The sequence below is a fragment of the Sparus aurata genome, chromosome 19, assembly GCF_900880675.1.
Source record: "Sparus aurata chromosome 19, fSpaAur1.1, whole genome shotgun sequence".
Taxonomy (NCBI): Eukaryota; Metazoa; Chordata; class Actinopteri; order Spariformes; family Sparidae; genus Sparus; species Sparus aurata.
Genome location: NC_044205.1, coordinates 8,353,953 through 8,371,216, shown reverse-complemented (window position 1 = coordinate 8,371,216; position 17,264 = coordinate 8,353,953). Strand labels below are relative to the sequence as shown.

General features: G+C 43.3%; 1 protein-coding gene and 5 non-coding genes across 7 annotated transcripts; 1 reads left to right on the top strand and 5 right to left on the bottom strand.

The window, feature by feature from the left end:
• Window positions 1-30: 30 nt before the first annotated feature.
• map3k8 (mitogen-activated protein kinase kinase kinase 8) lies at window positions 31-7,641 on the top strand. Of its 2 annotated transcripts, none has more exons than XM_030398768.1 (8): window positions 31-497; window positions 1,167-1,523; window positions 1,610-1,780; window positions 3,288-3,549; window positions 4,358-4,464; window positions 5,318-5,470; window positions 6,423-6,669; window positions 6,758-7,641. In XM_030398768.1, the coding sequence occupies exons 2-8, from the start codon at window positions 1,194-1,196 to the stop codon at window positions 6,880-6,882; spliced, it is 1,395 nt and encodes a 464-aa protein (XP_030254628.1). In that variant the 5' UTR covers window positions 31-497; window positions 1,167-1,193; the 3' UTR covers window positions 6,883-7,641. The 2 variants fall into 2 exon arrangements, with proteins under 2 accessions (XP_030254628.1, XP_030254626.1); XM_030398766.1 differs by having other exon boundaries at window positions 36-501.
• A 3,115-nt stretch (window positions 7,642-10,756) lies between these two features.
• On the bottom strand, window positions 10,757-10,828 carry trnag-ucc (transfer RNA glycine (anticodon UCC)). The gene has a single exon. It is a non-coding gene; the product is annotated as a tRNA-Gly (tRNA).
• Window positions 10,829-11,992: 1,164 nt separating this feature from the next.
• On the bottom strand, window positions 11,993-12,064 carry trnag-ucc (transfer RNA glycine (anticodon UCC)). The gene has a single exon. It is a non-coding gene; the product is annotated as a tRNA-Gly (tRNA).
• Window positions 12,065-12,681: 617 nt separating this feature from the next.
• trnag-ucc (transfer RNA glycine (anticodon UCC)) lies at window positions 12,682-12,753 on the bottom strand. The gene has a single exon. It is a non-coding gene; the product is annotated as a tRNA-Gly (tRNA).
• Window positions 12,754-13,771: 1,018 nt separating this feature from the next.
• trnag-ucc (transfer RNA glycine (anticodon UCC)) lies at window positions 13,772-13,843 on the bottom strand. Its single transcript has one exon. It is a non-coding gene; the product is annotated as a tRNA-Gly (tRNA).
• A 2,437-nt stretch (window positions 13,844-16,280) lies between these two features.
• trnag-ucc (transfer RNA glycine (anticodon UCC)) lies at window positions 16,281-16,352 on the bottom strand. Its single transcript has one exon. It is a non-coding gene; the product is annotated as a tRNA-Gly (tRNA).
• Between the last annotated feature and the right edge of the window lie 912 nt (window positions 16,353-17,264).

Genomic DNA, 17,264 nt, shown 5'->3' with positions numbered 1-17,264 from the left:
ATATTTACATGTAGGTTCTGGATGATGAGTTTACTTCTACTTTGTCGTCGGAAGCTTCCACAGCTGCAGTCCAATTGTAATTTTCTGCGACCAATGAGCGTCAAGGACGTAAACTAATATGATATACTTCTGTTATGACTTTTTGGTTTTTTAGAGAGTTGCTTTGACACGAATCAGCACTTTTTTTCCCACAGGAAAACACCCGAGGGTTCTGTGGAAGGTCACGTCCTGTGTCTCAGCGGCGCTACGTGAGATTTTGTTTTTCAGTCCGAGAGAAGAGAAGAAAAGGGAAAACGAAACCTACGGAGAGCAAAGCGCTTGGCACCTGACGTTACAGCCCCCACCGCCCACACACTGCTCGGTGGCACTTCCTCTGTTTACTTCCTTCTAAACACAGTCCGATCCTCTCAGTCAGTCAGACAGGCAGACACATAGTCGGGTGCGGACACACGATGGAGAGACGACAGTCCCTTTGAGCGCCTGACTCGAAGATCACGGCAAGTACGGGATCTTTTTATTCACTATACCTCATCCGACCTGCGGAATAATAAACTATCAACTACTGAAAAACAGCAGCTACGTAGATTGTCACTTCTTTACAACATCCCGAATTATTACTGCAGTTGCCTGCCGAAGAGGCATGTAATCAGAATATGCATATTTTTAAAATAGTGATTAAGAAGTCTAAGTCAGTAGCTTATTTGGTCCATTTTAACATGGAGGTTGGCAGGCAAGAAAATCTGTTTCTATATAATAAAAAAAAGAAAAAGAGCGACTGTGCATAATGTGTATGAATGTGTTTGATCTGGGGGTCTATTCACAGCCCAGTGACTATTAATGAGCTTTCATGATTTTTTTTAGTTGATCAGCAGCAGAGGTTAAAAAAAATAAAATAAAAATAAGGTCCAGGCTTTCCAAGGGGCTTCCCGGCTTTATTGTGAAACTCCCTTCATTTGCTTGGAAAACAGTGCTGTAAGCCCCTCCCGGCTGTGTGTCCAGCCAGCTGAGTCAAAGCCTCACTGCCTCGCAGTGTAGTGTCTCTGCACATCTGTCGCTCCACGTGTACTTTGAAGTCGCTGATAGGAATCTGTTGCAAGTCTGAACTGAGCTGAACAATGTCCACGGACTCAACTTCTGATGCTTTTTTTAAATTTATTTTATTTTAGAGCGAGCGAAACCAGTCGAGGATCAACATGGATTACAAATATGATAGTGGAATAGAACTGCTGTTGGCTCACATGAACATAGAGGACATCATCAACGCCGCGGAGACTCTGTATCAGCTGGAAGAGGAGGAAGGAGGCTCGTCATTCGAAGAGGAGGGTCTCTCTCAGGAGGAGATGGACGAGAACGAGGAGGCGGGGGACTCGGCGGGCCCGGGGACTCAGCAGAAGGACTACGTTGATGGTGGCGTTCGGTACGGGACGGTGACAGACCTCCTGTCCTTTGTCAACCTGCTCTCCAGCATGCAGGCAGCAGCCCTGCAGCAACTGCCCGAGGAGATGGGGGTCCTGCTGAACAAGGTGAGAACCGTCTCCAAAACTTGACTTGCTGTCTGTGCATGAAAGTCAGTATGTCAAATCTTTTATTAACTGACCTCTGTTTGCAGAAATACATGTGTGTTAAGAACGGCCGGTACCAGATCAACATGGACGTGCTCCTGTTTCCGTGGAAATTGACCTACAAGAATCACGGCTGTGGCCTCGTGCCCAAGGGCTCATTTGGGAAAGTCCACTTGGCTCAGGACACCACCACCAGGAAAAGAATGGCCTGCAAACTGGTGAGTCCTGCCGAGCACTGACTGGAATTCCTAGGTGGAAAAGTGCTTCACCTGCCAAGGGCTTGTTTGTTCACACAGCAGCTCCTCTTGTTTTTATGCAAATAGCTTGCATGTCAACACGCCATTTACTGTCCTACCTCCGACTTACCGAGAACAGGAACAGCGCTCTTAAAAGTGGAAGCAGGGTCAGACTTACAACACAGGCCCTGATCATGTGCAAGAATGGAATTTTGTCTCCAACTCCCTTTTATAGACATGTTGTGATTTACCTCTGGCAGCTCCCAGCAGTGTTTTTTTCTTTTACAACACAGTCTGTTCTTATCTCTCTCATACTGCACTCTTCACCTGCAGGAAAATATTGACAAGAGATGCAACAGTTTCCTCCCCGTCAGGTGCTATCATCAGAACGGGATGTTGACACAGTGTAGAGCACACACTGTTACTGATACACAGAGAGCGCTTACCGTCAGGGGCCAATGTGCTCTGTATCTGGGTTACAATAGATCCCCTGCACTGTCAGCTCACGGCCTCAAACAGCATCGTTATCAGACGATCATCATTCGCAAACGTGTCCATCGTGTATCAGAGATGGTTTTTTTTAAGAAATACTTCAACATTTTGGGAAAAGACTCTTTTTTTTTGGCGAACGTTAAACGACAACATAGCACTCTCTCTCTCTGGCTAGCTTAGTTTAGCATTAAGCCGGGTAGCAGACTTGGCACGCCAACCTAAAACCACAAATTATTCTTTGTACGTTTCTGTGAGTTTCCAGATGAAACACACCAGATATAAGCTGCTGGTTAGCGAGCTTTGGAGGGGCGGATTGGCAGATTTGGACAGAGCCAGGCTAGCTGTTTTTCGTCTGCTCACGGTCATTCTGCACAGCTAAGCTAAGCCTAGCACCTCTTGGCCGTAGCTTTATCAATACCACTCATTGTGTTTTAATGGCAAATATGAAGATGCAGCCAGCAGCCGCTTGTTTCAGCTTTACACAAAGGCTGGAAACACTGGAAAACTGATAGCCTGTCCAAAGCTAACAAAATCCACCTACCAATACCCCTAAAAGCACCGATTTTAAAGTGTTAAAATGGGAGTATCTAATGGTTGCCAGGCAATCTCACAATGACGCCAATACCCTGGGAATTTGCCGTGCGCTATTAAAAACAAGTCGGCCATCATGGTACGCCCCATGAACCACAAACTGTTGCTTTAGACCAAACAAACGAGATATAGCATGTGACTCAGCTTGCTTTAGAGTTGGTAGGTGTTTTTGATACCCTCAGACACAGCCAGGCTAATGCTATGCTAGCTCAACTAACTAGCAGCTGGCTCTGGCTTTATGTTTATCAAACAAGTTAAAGAGTGGTATCAATCCTCTCAAGTAACTCTCAGCAGACAACTAAAGAAGCATGTTTCCCAAAATGTCTTTGTCTTGCTTTAAATTAAACAATGGTATCGGCTTGCGGTAGCTCAGTTTATTTACATCTCATCATCGTAATCCTCGCAGATCCCCATGGAGAACTTCAAAGCAGCGGACGTGGAATTCCAGGCACGGTTCCGTCATGAGAACATCGCTGAGCTGTACGGCGCTCTGCTCTTCGACCAGAGCGTCCACCTGTTCATGGAGGCCGGGGAGGGCGGCTCGGTCCTGGAGAAGCTGGACAGCTGTGGGCCCATGAGGGAGTTCGAGATCATCTGGGTGACCAAGCAAGTCCTGCGAGGGCTGGAGTACCTGCACTCACACAATGTCATCCACCACGACATCAAACGTAAGTTGTAGTAAGCTCGTAAAAAAAAAAAAAAAGGGGTCAGGGAATTATGTCTTATGTCCCTCTCTACGTCAGATTTAAGCCACATACTGATACGGTTCATGTGAAGAAGTCTAGAGTCACAAGTCCGAGCAGGAAATAGGTGAATCAGTCCCCACAAGCCACAAATCACACAGATCACAGAAGCCTGACAGTCAGATCGTTTGGTGTGATGAACGTGTCTCGAGGAAGTGTTCCTGGTAGCCAGGATACACTGACAGAAAATGTGGCAGTCAGTGACTTTGATTACAAGAAGACGTGCTCATTACAGTGGGTGGGGTTCTGCTGAGGCTTGAAGTGGAGTAATTTAATGTAAGTCGGACCACAGTGGCGCTGCCGGGATCAAAGCATTCTCAGCAAGTGTCTGTCAGCCTCGTGGCCTGGAGGCTGTTGGGTGCCTTCCTCTCATGCTCCCTCAAGGTTAAATGTAGGGTCTACGGAGGCAAGTGACTAACGACAATGGCTGACCTGGCCCCCTGACATGTTGCCGTGGTTCTCTGCGTTTCCTGCCTGCGATCAAAATATGTAATTAAAGCCTGGTGTGGTTTTTAAGTGCAAGGATGAGACTTTTCACGAAAGGGCTTGCCCTCAAATTATCTGTTGAATTCCTTCGCTAAAAACACAAGACACACTTGACTTCTTCTTCTTCTGTAGTTCCTGGTACTTTCCAGTTAAACATTCAATCAAAGCCATTTAAGTTTATTTGATTGGACTTTAAATGTAACCTGCACGGCAAGGCATATTTATTGCCTCTGTTTTTTCTTTTTAGCCAGCAACATTGTGCTGATGTCAGACAAAGCAGTCCTGGTGGATTTTGGCCTGACGGTGCAGATGACAGAGGACGTGTACACTCCTAGAGACCTGAGAGGAACGGAGGTAAGAAAACAAAGCAAGGATCTGACACAAACTGTATGTACTGAATGCATTAACCCAACTGTTTTTAGTCAAATACTTGTTTACTGTCTCTGATCTCGAGTGTGCTTTTAATAGAAAAAGTCAGCACTCTTGTTGACGTATGACTCAGGCTCAGACTTCCCCAGGGATTGAAAGAAAGGAGTCTCGAGACTTGTCAGCACTCGTCTCCGTTGTTTCCAAAATCATTAGAGAAAGTCAGTGATTGGCAAGCATCAGTGCAGAGCCGACGCTGCACTCATTGACCCCGTTGATGCTAATAATAGTTGGCTTTTTCCCAGGGTTCTCAGTGCAGATGTAATCAGTAATCACTTGGGAAATTTTAAGGATTAATCCAAGAGATTTCTCACGAGCCGCTTCTCCCATCATGTATTTGCCTAGCTTTTGTTTGTGTCTCGGTCTTTATGGGTCTTAGTGCATGCACACTGGGGCCTCTCGTGGCTTTGCCTGTGGAAAGTCCCAGGGCAGACACCCAGCAGTAATAAGAGTGACAGAGCTAGCAGGCTGAGCAGGCCCACATTAACATGGGAGAGCAGCCTGGAATTTCCAGCAGAGAAAAGAGATGAACTCTTGTAGTGTTTACTTTCACACTGCAAAGGCCAACACGGTTGTGTACTGCTCTTAGTTGGACACACACGGCGTGGGTCTAAAGGTTATCTTGCTTGTTGAGACCAAAAAAAAAACCTATTACTGTAAGATGATGCTTCCTGTTTGCTTTGAAGCGCTGATAAGAACACACGGCCACACCTTGTCCTGCCATTGTCCTCTGCAGCCCGATTATATCTAATTCTTGTTATGTTACATGTCATTTATTCAGATGTATATGAGCCCGGAGCTGGTTCTGTGTCGAGGACATGACACCAAGACGGACATCTACAGTCTGGGGACCACCATCATTCACATGCAGACTGGGAGCCCTCCATGGGTCCGCAGATACCCACGCACCGCCTACCCATCTTACCTCTACATTGTAAGTATTGTCTACCTGTTGGTGCACCACTTTGTCAAGAGACTGAAATGGCTAATTATCTCTAATAATCAGCAGTCCATCTAGCTAGCGCCACCATTTTTGATGATTCGTCGCATGAGTTTATGACAAAATACCCTGAGAGAATTAATGGCACTCGCATTAGCGTTAGCTGCGGTGCTGTGTTAAGGCACCAATAATCAATATTGTCATATTAAAAATGTGTCACATGACAACTGAGTGAATACAATAACTATTTGCTAACATAACATGCCAACGTGTTTGCCAACAAGTGTCGTGTTGTTGTGTGATAAGGCTAGTGTCCATTGCAACATGCTAAATAGCTAAACTGAAGCGCGAAACTTAATGATAACACACGAACAAAAGAAACGTTTTAATTTATCATCTAATAACTAGATATATAAAACAATGCACTTTTTACACATCTAATTGTATTTTGAGGTAAATGAGTCAAAATCCGGTCCGTCTTAAAGTTTGTTATTTATTTTGCATTTGGCTGTGGTATGACACAGGCTGTGAGGTAGATGGTATCTGTCTGTGCGCGACACACTTTTCCATGACCTAAAAAAACGTTAACGTGACTGGTGGCAGGCCGTGCCCTTCAGTGTTTTAGTCAGTCTCTACTTCTCTTTTTTTTCCTTCCATGACATGGGTTCTGTTTTCTGTTTTTGCAAATGCTTATCAGCTCTTTTGAGTTAGACAACTACTGTACTCACTTCCTCGTGAAACTGCTGTCATGGAGAAGTAATGCCGCGTGGTCTCTTCTACGGGCCGAGCTTTGACAGTCTTCCTTGTTCCTTATTACCATAAGCAAATGTGTTTTTACATGCTCCCTGTTGTTTGTGGCAATTTGGATGCCTTGACTCTTTATGTAAATATATTTTTGTTTACTCTCAAGCTGCACTTCACTAACAGCCACTCTCTCTCCTGACAGATCCACAAGCAAGCCCCCCCTCTGGAGGACATCGCGGAGGACTGCAGCCTGGTCATGCGTTCCTTTCTGGAACGAGCCCTGGAGAGGAACCCTGCTCTGCGGAGCTCGGCGTCCGAGCTGCTGAAGGACGAGGCCATCAACCCGTCAAGGGATGATCAGCCGCGCTGCTGGAGCCTCGACTCGGCCCTGGAGGAGGTCACCAACACCATGCTGCGGCAGCAGAGCCAGCACCACGACACCATACAGGGTAAGGAGCGAGGTGTTGAGGTCAGTTTGCTTTTAGCAGTTGATGATGAGATACTTTCCCTATCTAACATGCCCTCTCTTCTCTGCAGAATCTTCTCTGTACTCTGAGGACTCTGGACACACGAGGAGGAAGGGCTCCTTGTACATTGACCTGGGAGCGTTGTCAGGCTACTCTAAACTGGTTACAGGCCCCCCTGCATCAGAATATGGCTAGCACTGGACAACTGGCTAGCTCAACTTTTTTGTGGCTGAGCTGAAGTTGAAGCCACCTCATACTTTTTAAGCTTCAGAGTATGGCTTCAGAGTATGTTCACTGTTGGAGGACTGTTGAAGAGATCCGACAGCTGGACAGCTGAGGCTCATTTGTTTACACGTTTGTAATGAATGGAATTAGCTCAACCTTTAAATGGACTAATGGGACTCAACTCTGCAGGACAGTGGTGGGATGAGCTGCATTAATTATCAGCTATTGGTATAATTTCCCAGAGCTCCCTGTGGGGCTCTTATTCATGCTATATTTCAGTATGGTAGTTAACACATTAATCAAATGTATGCTGTTTTTTTTTTTTTCCTCATGAAATTGTGTCTGACAGACTTTTAAAAATAAGTTCTTTCGTCACTAAAATATGTAAGCTATCTGTTATGGGTGTGTGCACAGTGCAAACGTGTGCGATATGTAGTTCTTTGTGGACGTCCTCCTGTTAATTCCTGTGGAATATTAATGGCATCATGACCATGACTTCTGTGGGATGCATGTGATATCTGACTTGTGTTTCGTACATCCTGTGAGATGAGGCCTGGTGTGCTTTTGTACAAAATCGAACTATCGTGGTATAATTGTGTTTTCTTTGGTGTTGAGCAGAGCAAAAGCCCAAAGTTTCAAAGTGTGTCATCATGCAATAAATTACACGTGAAATACTGTTCCCGTCTGTGATATTACAGTGCTAATAAAGGTGATTGATAAGTGGCCAAAGGTAGAAGGAGTCAATTTCATTAAAACTAGCAGATTTATGACCCGGGGGTGCTGGTGCGTCACTGCCGCAACACTGACAGTGAATATTGTTACTGGCAACCGCGGAGCTGCTTCCTCATCAAGGAGGTGTTAGTCTGAGGGGTGCCAGGTCAGGTGAAGAGGGCAGGTGTTCAAATCCACATTCCTGGATGACAGCCATCGCCATTGTTGAGAAGTGGGCGGGAGTGCTGTTGTCTCAGACAGAGCTGACCGTAACACAAGTTATTAACTTTTTTGTTTTCCTCAGTCAAAGAGTTGAGCTGCATCTGCGTGGAAGGAGAGGCCGTCGAGAGGCCGTGATCTTATCAAACACCCCTTGTAGTTCCAGGAGTTAGTTATTGTATCAGATTATTCATGTTGGTTTTCCCGTTTCACAACTGAGAGAGATTCCAGTGAAATTAAAACAGGATGTTTCACATTCAGTCCGCTGGTTACTTTCTTTTTCCAACTCAACGTCCTGATAAGCAACAGGAGGCTTTTGATCAAATCCTCTCATAATTTCCAGCTGTCAAACTGTCCGCAAAGATTTGGTATTTGATACAGAAATGACAGCCGTGATCACTGATAAGGCTCGGTGGAAAGGACAGAGTGAGTTAGATTTGGTTAGTTCAGTGGGCGGGCGACAGTTCAGTTCCCCTCTCTGTCTGAATATCTGTGAATAGCGACATCAGCCTCGGCCCACTGGAAAGTGCAAGACTCTGCATTTGCTCCTCCCACGTAGACTCTTTTTATGGATTCATGTTAGCGTCATGATGTGAGACGATTTATTTCAGAGCCTACAGCCATGCTCTCTGCTCTGTGAGGCTGCACTGTCAGCACACTTTCAGCATCTGTTAGCTAACGTTGCTAACTTTTAGTAGCTCTAAACAAAGTGCAGCTGAGCCTGATGGTAATGTCATTTTTGACAACACCGGGTATTTAAACCCCAACCATGATCTTCTAACCAGACCATAAGCACAATGTTAACATAAAGACATTCAACGTTTTGACGTATGCACAGTATGGAACATCTGGTTTTGCAGGAACGTATTTCATTGCCAACATTTATTCTGGAAATGAGGTTCCTGAAATACTTCTTGCTCTGGTGGATAAAAAGGCACCACAAACTGTTTAATAAATCAGTTTTGGTTCTCTTTAAATGTTTCACATTCACTTTTGAATACTCAAGACTTCACCAGTGGTTAAAAGTAACTATGTACATTTACTGAAGCACTGTACTGCAGTAGTTATGAAGTACTTGTAGCTGTACCTGAGTGTTTCTTTTTTATTCATACTTCTTACTACTTTATATCATTATGTTAAACTAAGTATAAAGTATACAGCTGTAGTATGGAAATGTCAACCTGTTCATTGCAAATCATCGTTATTTTTTTCTGAGGTCAACTTTACCGTCATTGGAGTGCAACAGCCAACCTTCTTTTTTCAAGTTTCGAGTCATCGGCTTTTCCATCACACTTTTAATGATGGATTACTTTAAACACAGCACACAAGTATTTTTTCAATGTGCAAAGGTTTTAGGGAAGAACTGAGGTTTGGAGTTGAAATGAAGTTAAAATGCAGAACATTTTCTGAGTTAGCTTCAACTAACATCATCATTTACACACTTCACTGAGATTTTTACATTCAGCATCTTGAATGTTGTTCGTATGTTCAGTTGCTACAGGACGTCTGAAGGCCAAAATGCTGAACACTGGTGAAGAGGAATGAAAACATGAAGCAAAGCGGTGTGACTGATAATGTTCCTGCTACACATTCTACAGTATGTCAGCAGGAAAAAGCAATAAAATAATGAAAAAAACCCAAAGTAGCATTTCACTTGAAGCTGCTTGTTGTGGATTTCCCAGCTAGCAGGCAGATCACACTGCTGAGGCATGAGTCAAGTTTTTTTTTTTTTAATTAAGGCCCTGTGTTACATCGCCTTTGATGGTTCATGTTTAATCATAGGCGGTATCTTCTACAGAATTTGCATCAGGGAAACCCAACTGATTGAAATGTGTGAAGTGTTTTCCTTCCATCCGTGGCGCAGGCGGGTTCTTCCTCTTTTTAAAAGTGTCGCATGTGAGTGGGCGTCATCTGTGGAGGGCCTTGCCACATATTCTGACGTGACGGTGACAGCGTGTACAGTGAGTCAGTGGTTTCCCTGTGAAGATGCAGACGGACACTACCATCTGCTGGTGATACTAGGTAGCAGATTTCTTATGTTGAGTCAATGAACACGCTTATCCACTGTGTTGCTGCTGAACAGAAACACGGCATAAGAATAGCAATAGAACCACTCTTCTTGATTCTGTCAAGAGTGGTTAAACACTCAGACCGAGGATGACCAGCAGCTTTGTGGATGGCTATCAAAAGCAGTTAAGTAAGGTGAAAAAGACCAAGAGACATTTAACCAAATATTAGAATGACTGTATGTATATTTATGATCCAGCAGATTTGGTTTTCATTTTCAGGAGACCTATAATGAAGTCATTATTGAACCAAACTTAATGAATGTTCTTGTGACAAAGTAGTTTGTGTTCCACTCATTCCATCACAGAAACATGAGAGTTGTAGAAATCATTGGAACTAACGAGTGTCATGATATCAATGTTCTTTATGAGTGTATGGAAACTTTTGACCACGACTGTATACTCAATCTGTTTTCAGGTGTTTTATTCTGCTACTTTAACATTAACTGGAACTGGAGGTGAAACGTACTTTACGTCATGAACAACATCACAAAGGGGAGAGGAGAAAAGAATAGAGAATGAGAGTCTGTGCTGAGTAGGTGAGTGAATGTAACACACAGAAACTAACACCCTCGCTCTCTAATGTTAGCTAACGGCTGGTGTACAGTAAAGTAAACTAACCAGAGCACATAAACACTCCATAAGTAACTCCAGCACTGATGTTCCTGCTGTACACACGGTTTAACAATCACCACTACTGATGAAATCTATCTGATGTGACTCAGTGAGACGGTGATGGTGTAAAGTTTTATTCACCTTAAATTCACTCTTGTTCAATGACTGCATTACCAAGGATGCAGCAGCAACCTAATGAAGTAGACATGAATAAAGCTTAAAAGCTTTGTGTTTGCGATGGCCGGGAATCGAACCCGGGTCAACTGCTTGGAAGGCAGCTATGCTCACCACTATACCACCATCGCATGGAAGGAAAAGGAATGTCTGCCACATCAGCACTCTACGTCATTGTTAGGAGAGGGGGAGGAGAATGTGTCACATAAGGAGGGGCAAAAAGAGGAAGTGGGTGGAGGAACAAGTGAAAAGAGGCAGTTCAACATATAACTAAATGCGACATTGATGTTGAATATAGAAGTGAGACTGCAAGACACTTGATTGAACACGTAGCAGATGATGACAAGAATAAATCAGAAAGTTATAGATACAATAAAAACGTTCTTTTGAAAAATCTTCATTTTAGACTAATCCTCAGTTTTAGTGGCGTAAAATGCAAAGGACAACGTTTGTTATAACAGTGATGTGTGTATAGGCAAGGCCATGATCTGCCTGTCATCATACAAATACGTCTACATGGATTTCAGTCGTACTGAACTTCTCTAGCCAAGATGTTTACATTGTTCTCAAAGGAAGGATTTTTTTTTTTCCTTCAGATGTCAGAGGACAGCAGAGTCCTGACCTGAGGAGTTAGTCAGTTTAGGTTTAGTTTATGGAGAGGTTGTTTTGTCTCCCCAATGTACAAATCTGTGCAGTCCGTGCTGCATAGAACAGCATAAGCTACATTACTCTGCTTATGCCTGGCTGTTTTGTCTTTAGGATAGACAAGTTTCTGCATCAGCGTGTTGGTAGGTTTGAAGTGAAGAGGGATATTATGTTCATTGAAGATCATCCTGAGTTTCTCAGATGTTCCCACGACATAGGGAATGACGATGCTGTTACGTTCTCTCGTTACGTTCTCTCTTCTCCCCCTCTCTGTCTGCTCTGGATCTTTTAGAGGTTTTGACAAAGGTCCAGTTTGGGTAGCCACAGGTTTTAAGTGCTCCCCTGATGTGCTTCTGTTCCTTCTCCTCCCCCTCTTTCTTGTGGGCACAGTCTTAGCCCGACGGTTCAGGGTTCTGATGACCCCCAGCTTGTGCTCCAGTGGGTGATGAATGCCAAACAGCAAGTATTTCGCTGTGTATGTTGTTTTTCTGTACACCTCAATGTTGAGGATTCTGACTACTTCAGTGTGTATTGCACAGTCCAAGCAGGGCAGACTGTCTCCTCTGAAATCTTCCTGCATGAACTTGTTGTTAATGCAAAACTGAGTTCAGAAAGTAGACATGAATAAAAACTTAGCAAAAGCCATATTCTGCGATGGCCGGGAATCGAACCCGGGTCAACTGCTTGGAAGGCAGCTATGCTCACCACTATACCACCATCGCATGAAAGCTAATAGAATGTCTGCCACATCTGGAGGATACGTCAGCGTTAGGAGAGCGGGAGGAGAATGTGTAACATAAGGAGCGGCAAACAGAGGAGAAGGAAGAAAAAACAAGCGACACTTGATTGAACACCTAGCAGATGACGACAAGATTAAATCAGAAAGTTATAGATACACAGAAAGCAGGCTTTTGAAAATCTTTAGACGATGTTTTAAATGTTATTATGTTGTTACGTTTTCTTGTCTCCTCTCTGTCTGCTCTGGATCTTTCAGAGATCCAGTTTGGGTAGCCACAGGTTTTGAGTGCTCCCCTGATGTGCTTCGGTTCCTTCTCCTCCCCCTCTTTCTTGTGGGCACAGTCTCAGCCCGATGGGTCAGGGTTGTGATGACGACCCACCTGTGCTCCAGTGGGTAATGAAAGTCAAACAGCAAAGACTGATATGTGTATGTTGGTTTTCTCTACACCTCAATGTTGAGGCATCTGTCTTCTTCAGTCTGCACTGCACAGTCCAAGAAGGGCACACTGTCTCCTCTGACATTTTCCTGCATGAACTTTTTGTTTATGCAGTACTGAGTTCAGGAAGTAGACATTAATAAAGCTTAAAAAAGGTCATGCTCTGCGATGGCCGGGAATCGAACCCGGGTCAACTGCTTGGAAGGCAGCTATGCTCACCACTATACCACCATCGCATGAAAACAGCTGGAATGTCTGCCACATGTGGAGCCCAGGTCAGCGTTAGGAGATGGGGAAGAGGGGCAAAGAGGGGAAGAGGGGCAAAGAGAGGAAGAGGGAGGAAGAACCAGAGAAAAGAGGCAGTTCTACATATATATTAGGGCTGTAAACTATACACCAAACTCCCGATTCGGTTTGTATCACGATTTTTGACCCACGGTTCGATACAAACCACCTTTTTTTTAATTAAACATTCTATTTCTGTAACATTTCAATAACTTCTGTATATGATACTGGTCTGATAGTATCAGAGGTGCAGTATTGGTAAACTGAACGAGTGAGCCGGCAGTGCGTATGTCGTAACGTAGTAACTGTAACTGTCTTTGGCAACAAGGAAAAAAATACCGCAGCTGATGGCGATATGTAATTTCGTAAAATAGAGCAAAAAACTTAACTTCATCACTTTCCAGGATGTTTGATGGGTCAGGATCTCAATCACGACACATTAAAACAGCATCCAAATGATTATAAACTACCCGCGGGTTTAGATTGACAGGGGGGACACCGGGGAAACACCTTGAAAACGCACAGACGTCACCATCATGACGTGTACCGTCACGTCTCTTAAGGAGCTGCAGTGCCAGCTTTCTGTGTGAATTACACAGCAGTTCGTCTTTACTCCAGCAGTGCTTCGCTCTGTTGTTACTATTATGTTGTTACGTTTTCTGGTCTTTTCTAGCCACAGGTTTTAAGTATTCCCCTGATGTGCTTCTGTTCTTTCTCCTTCGGCTCTGTCTTTGTGGGCACAGTGTCAGCCCAATTGTTCAGGGTTCTGATAACCCCCGGCTTGTGCTTGATGCTGTGGTTGATGAAAGTCAAACAGAAAAGACTGTTCTGTTCTGTGTAGGTTTTCTGTACACCTTAAAATTGAGGCTTCTGTCTTCTTCAAAGTGTACTATATAATCCAAGAAGGCACACTGTCTCCTCCAAGTTCAGGAAGTAGACAAAAATAAAGCTTAAAAAAAAGTCATGCTCTGCGATGGCCGGGAATCGAACCCGGGTCAACTGCTTGGAAGGCAGCTATGCTCACCACTATACCACCATCGCATGAGAACAGCTGGAATGTCTGCCACATCAGCACTCTACCTTAGTGTTAGTACAGGGGGAGGAAAGGGTGCAATATGAGGAGAAAAGAGAGTAAGAGGGACGAAGAAGAGGAGAAAAGCGTCAGTTCAACATATCTATAACTAAATGTGGCATTAATGTTAAATATAGAACTGAGGCTGCAAAACATAAAACACCTAATAGATGATGACACGGATAAATCATAAAGTTATAGATACACAGAAACCAGGCTTTTGAAAAATGTCCACTTCAGACAATGTTTTAGTGGCTTAATATGCGAATGACAACGTCTGTTATTACAGTCAGGTACGTATGGGCTAGGCCAGGGGTCGGCAACCCAAAATGTTCAACGAGCCATATTGGACCAAAAAAACAAAAAACAAATCTGTCTGGAGCCGCAAAAAATTAAAAGCCTTATATAAGCCTTATATGAAGGCAACACAGGCTGTAAGTGTATATTAGCTATATTAGCCTACTATCAAAATGACTAAGTAGGCTACAAATACATAATAAGCATTCATGATTAAATGTTTATTTTCCCTGCAGCGCATCCTGGAGAGAATGACACACCACGTGACTGCTCTGCTGTACGATATTTGGTGCTTTAAGTTTAACTTCCATTACAATATTAATGTATTATGTTTTGTTGCATTGATGAAATTATAGAAATACAGTAAAGAAATCCCTGTTTGGCCTTTCAGTGGTATTAATTTGATCATTTCTTCTTGCGGCCCATCAGAGTTCACATACCTGCACAACAGCGCTGTCTGTTCGATATCGATCACATCACACAACTCATCACAGGCAATTAAGTACGCTGGAGCTGGATTAATGTCCTTAATTTGCCGATTGGTGATATCGCCTGCCATTTTAATGGCCCTTTCTTTCACCGTCTTTGCGGAGAGAGGCATGTCTTTAATTTTCTGGATTATCTCGGTTTTGTTTTTGAAAGTCTGAAAATAGGTGCTCTGATATTTTGATGAATGAATCCTTCATGTAATCACCATCCGTGAACGGTTTTCCACGCTTTATTATCTCTCGGGTTGCAACAAAACTTGCAGCAGTAGTGGAGTTTGGAGATGCAATCCACTTCTTAAATCTACCTTTGCGCTCCTCTAATTTCTCCAGAAGTAACTGCAATCGCACTTTTTCTCTCACTCCCAACTGGGTAGTCGGCTGCAATTTAGCATGCCTTCCCTGGAAATGTCTTTCCAAATTACTCTTTTTGTTGTTCGACAACTTCTCATTACAAAGCAAACATGCAGGCAATCCTTCCGCATTGGCAATGAAAGCAAATGATTCGGTCCATTCTTTCTTGAATCCTCTGTTCTCATCAGCTATCTTTCTCTTTTTCCCTTTGGGATCCATGGCCCTTGACACACCCGCCAGTTTGTTTACAACAGCCATCTGCCTGGCACGGCACCGCGCTGAAACGTGTGTCGCAGGCTATGACGCAAATCTTCGTTGACAGAAATGTTGAAATTTAATATTTATTATGCGCATTTTTACAGCATTGGAAAACGTTAAGAATGTTTGTCCTCCTACAGAAACCATATTAAAACCAAAAATATATCCCCCCATCCATTTTCATACATTTTTGAAGAGGCTCCAGGGAGCCACTGGGGGGCGCTAAAGAGGCGCATGCGGCTCTAGAGCCGCGGGTTGCCGACCCCTGGGCTAGGCCATGATCTGCCTCTGTCATCATACAAATACGTCCACATGGATTTCAGTCAAACGGAACATGAAATACCATCACAGCAAATCCAACCATTATCTGATCCAATACTCAGCTTTTTTCTGATTATTGGAATCAGTGGGTTTAATAAATCTATTAATTCAAAAATGTGCTACTGGTTGGGCTCTGATGCAGCATGCAATTTGCAAAGTAACTAGCCACTGAAGTTATCAAATTAATGAAGTGGAGTAAAAAGAACAATATTTGTCTCCATAATGTTGTCCACTGAAAGTATAAAATATCAGAGAATATAAATACATGACTTAAGTACAAGTACCTCAAAATTGTACTTAAATACACTTCTTGAGTAAATGTACTTAGTTACATTCCATCAATGTCTCTAACTTTTCAGTCCCAAGCCAAAAGTTTTGTTTTTCTATCCATTCACCTCTCACAGTCTCTCAGTTATTACACATGCGGATTCATTGTACATTTTGTCCTTCAGAATAACAAGAAATGTGTTAAGAAACCTCTTGTGTCAAGCTTGTGCTCCAGTGGGTGAAAACAGACTGGTCCGTGTGTGTAGGTTTTCCGTACACCTTAAAGTCAAGGATTATGTCTTCTTCAATGTGTACTGCACAGTCCAAGCAGGACAGCCTGTCTCCTTGCATGAACTTGTTGTTAATGCAGTACTGAGTTTAGGAAGTAAAAATGAATAAAGCTTAAAAAAAAAAAGTTATGTTTTGCGATGGCCGGGAATCGAACCCGGGTCAACTGCTTGGAAGGCAGCTATGCTCACCACTATACCACCATCGCACGAAAACAGCTGGAATGTCTGCCAAGTCAGCAGTCTACGTCAGTGTTAGGAGAGGGGGAGGAGCATGTGTAACATGAGGGGGAGAGAAAAAGAAAGAGGGAGGAAGAACTAAATGTGACAATAATGTTGAATATAGAACTGAGGCTACAAGACAGACACTTAACAGATGATAACAAGAATAAATCAGAAAGTTATAGTTACAAGACAATGTTTTTTAAAAATCCTCAGTTTTAGTGACGTAAAATGGACAACCTTTGCCGTCACAGGGATACCCCAATGTATTTGTAGTCCATTATTGTGAGAAAGTGAATATAAGGTGAGTGAGCCTCCTGTTTGAGATATATATATATATACACACACACACACACACACACACACACACACACACTGATACTGATATATACACAGACTGATCTGTTGTCACTGCTGTTTATGATGTCTGGTCACAGGTGATACTGCAACTCCATCTGCGTCTCACATGAGGTTGTATTCTAAGTAGGGCTGTCAAAGTTACAACATGAAAAAATACATTAAGGCACATTTAGAACAGAAAGAAATGTGCCAAAAAAAAACTGCGATTAATCCCAAGTTAACTATGGACAAAATACAATTAATCGCAATTTTAAAAATTCATCGTTTGACAGCCCTCATTCTAAGCCAGGTTATCATGTGCAAAATTTGAACATATAAAAGATTTCCTTATAGCAGCTTATCTTCAGATCACCACAGCAGACCCACGTCAGTAACATCCACGTTACATCCCTTAAACCATAGCCTAGCGTAAGTGCAGTCAGATTCTCTCAGCGCAGCATTTGTCTTTTCTTAAGTCCTTGTATATTCTCCTTTCTCCATTGCTTAACCTCATGAATTATGCCTTCTGAGTTGAGGGAAAGTGGTAAGGAAAAGACTGT

Bases quoted from the DNA above. Each gene is read 5' to 3' on its own strand.
- map3k8 (XM_030398768.1), top strand. From the start codon at position 1,194: ATGGATTACAAATATGATAGTGGAATAGAACTGCTGTTGGCTCACATG. The intron at 5,471-6,422 runs GTAAGTATTGTC...CTCTCCTGACAG, and splicing joins ACCCATCTTACCTCTACATT to ATCCACAAGCAAGCCCCCCC. The intron at 6,670-6,757 runs GTAAGGAGCGAG...TCTTCTCTGCAG, and splicing joins GCACCACGACACCATACAGG to AATCTTCTCTGTACTCTGAG.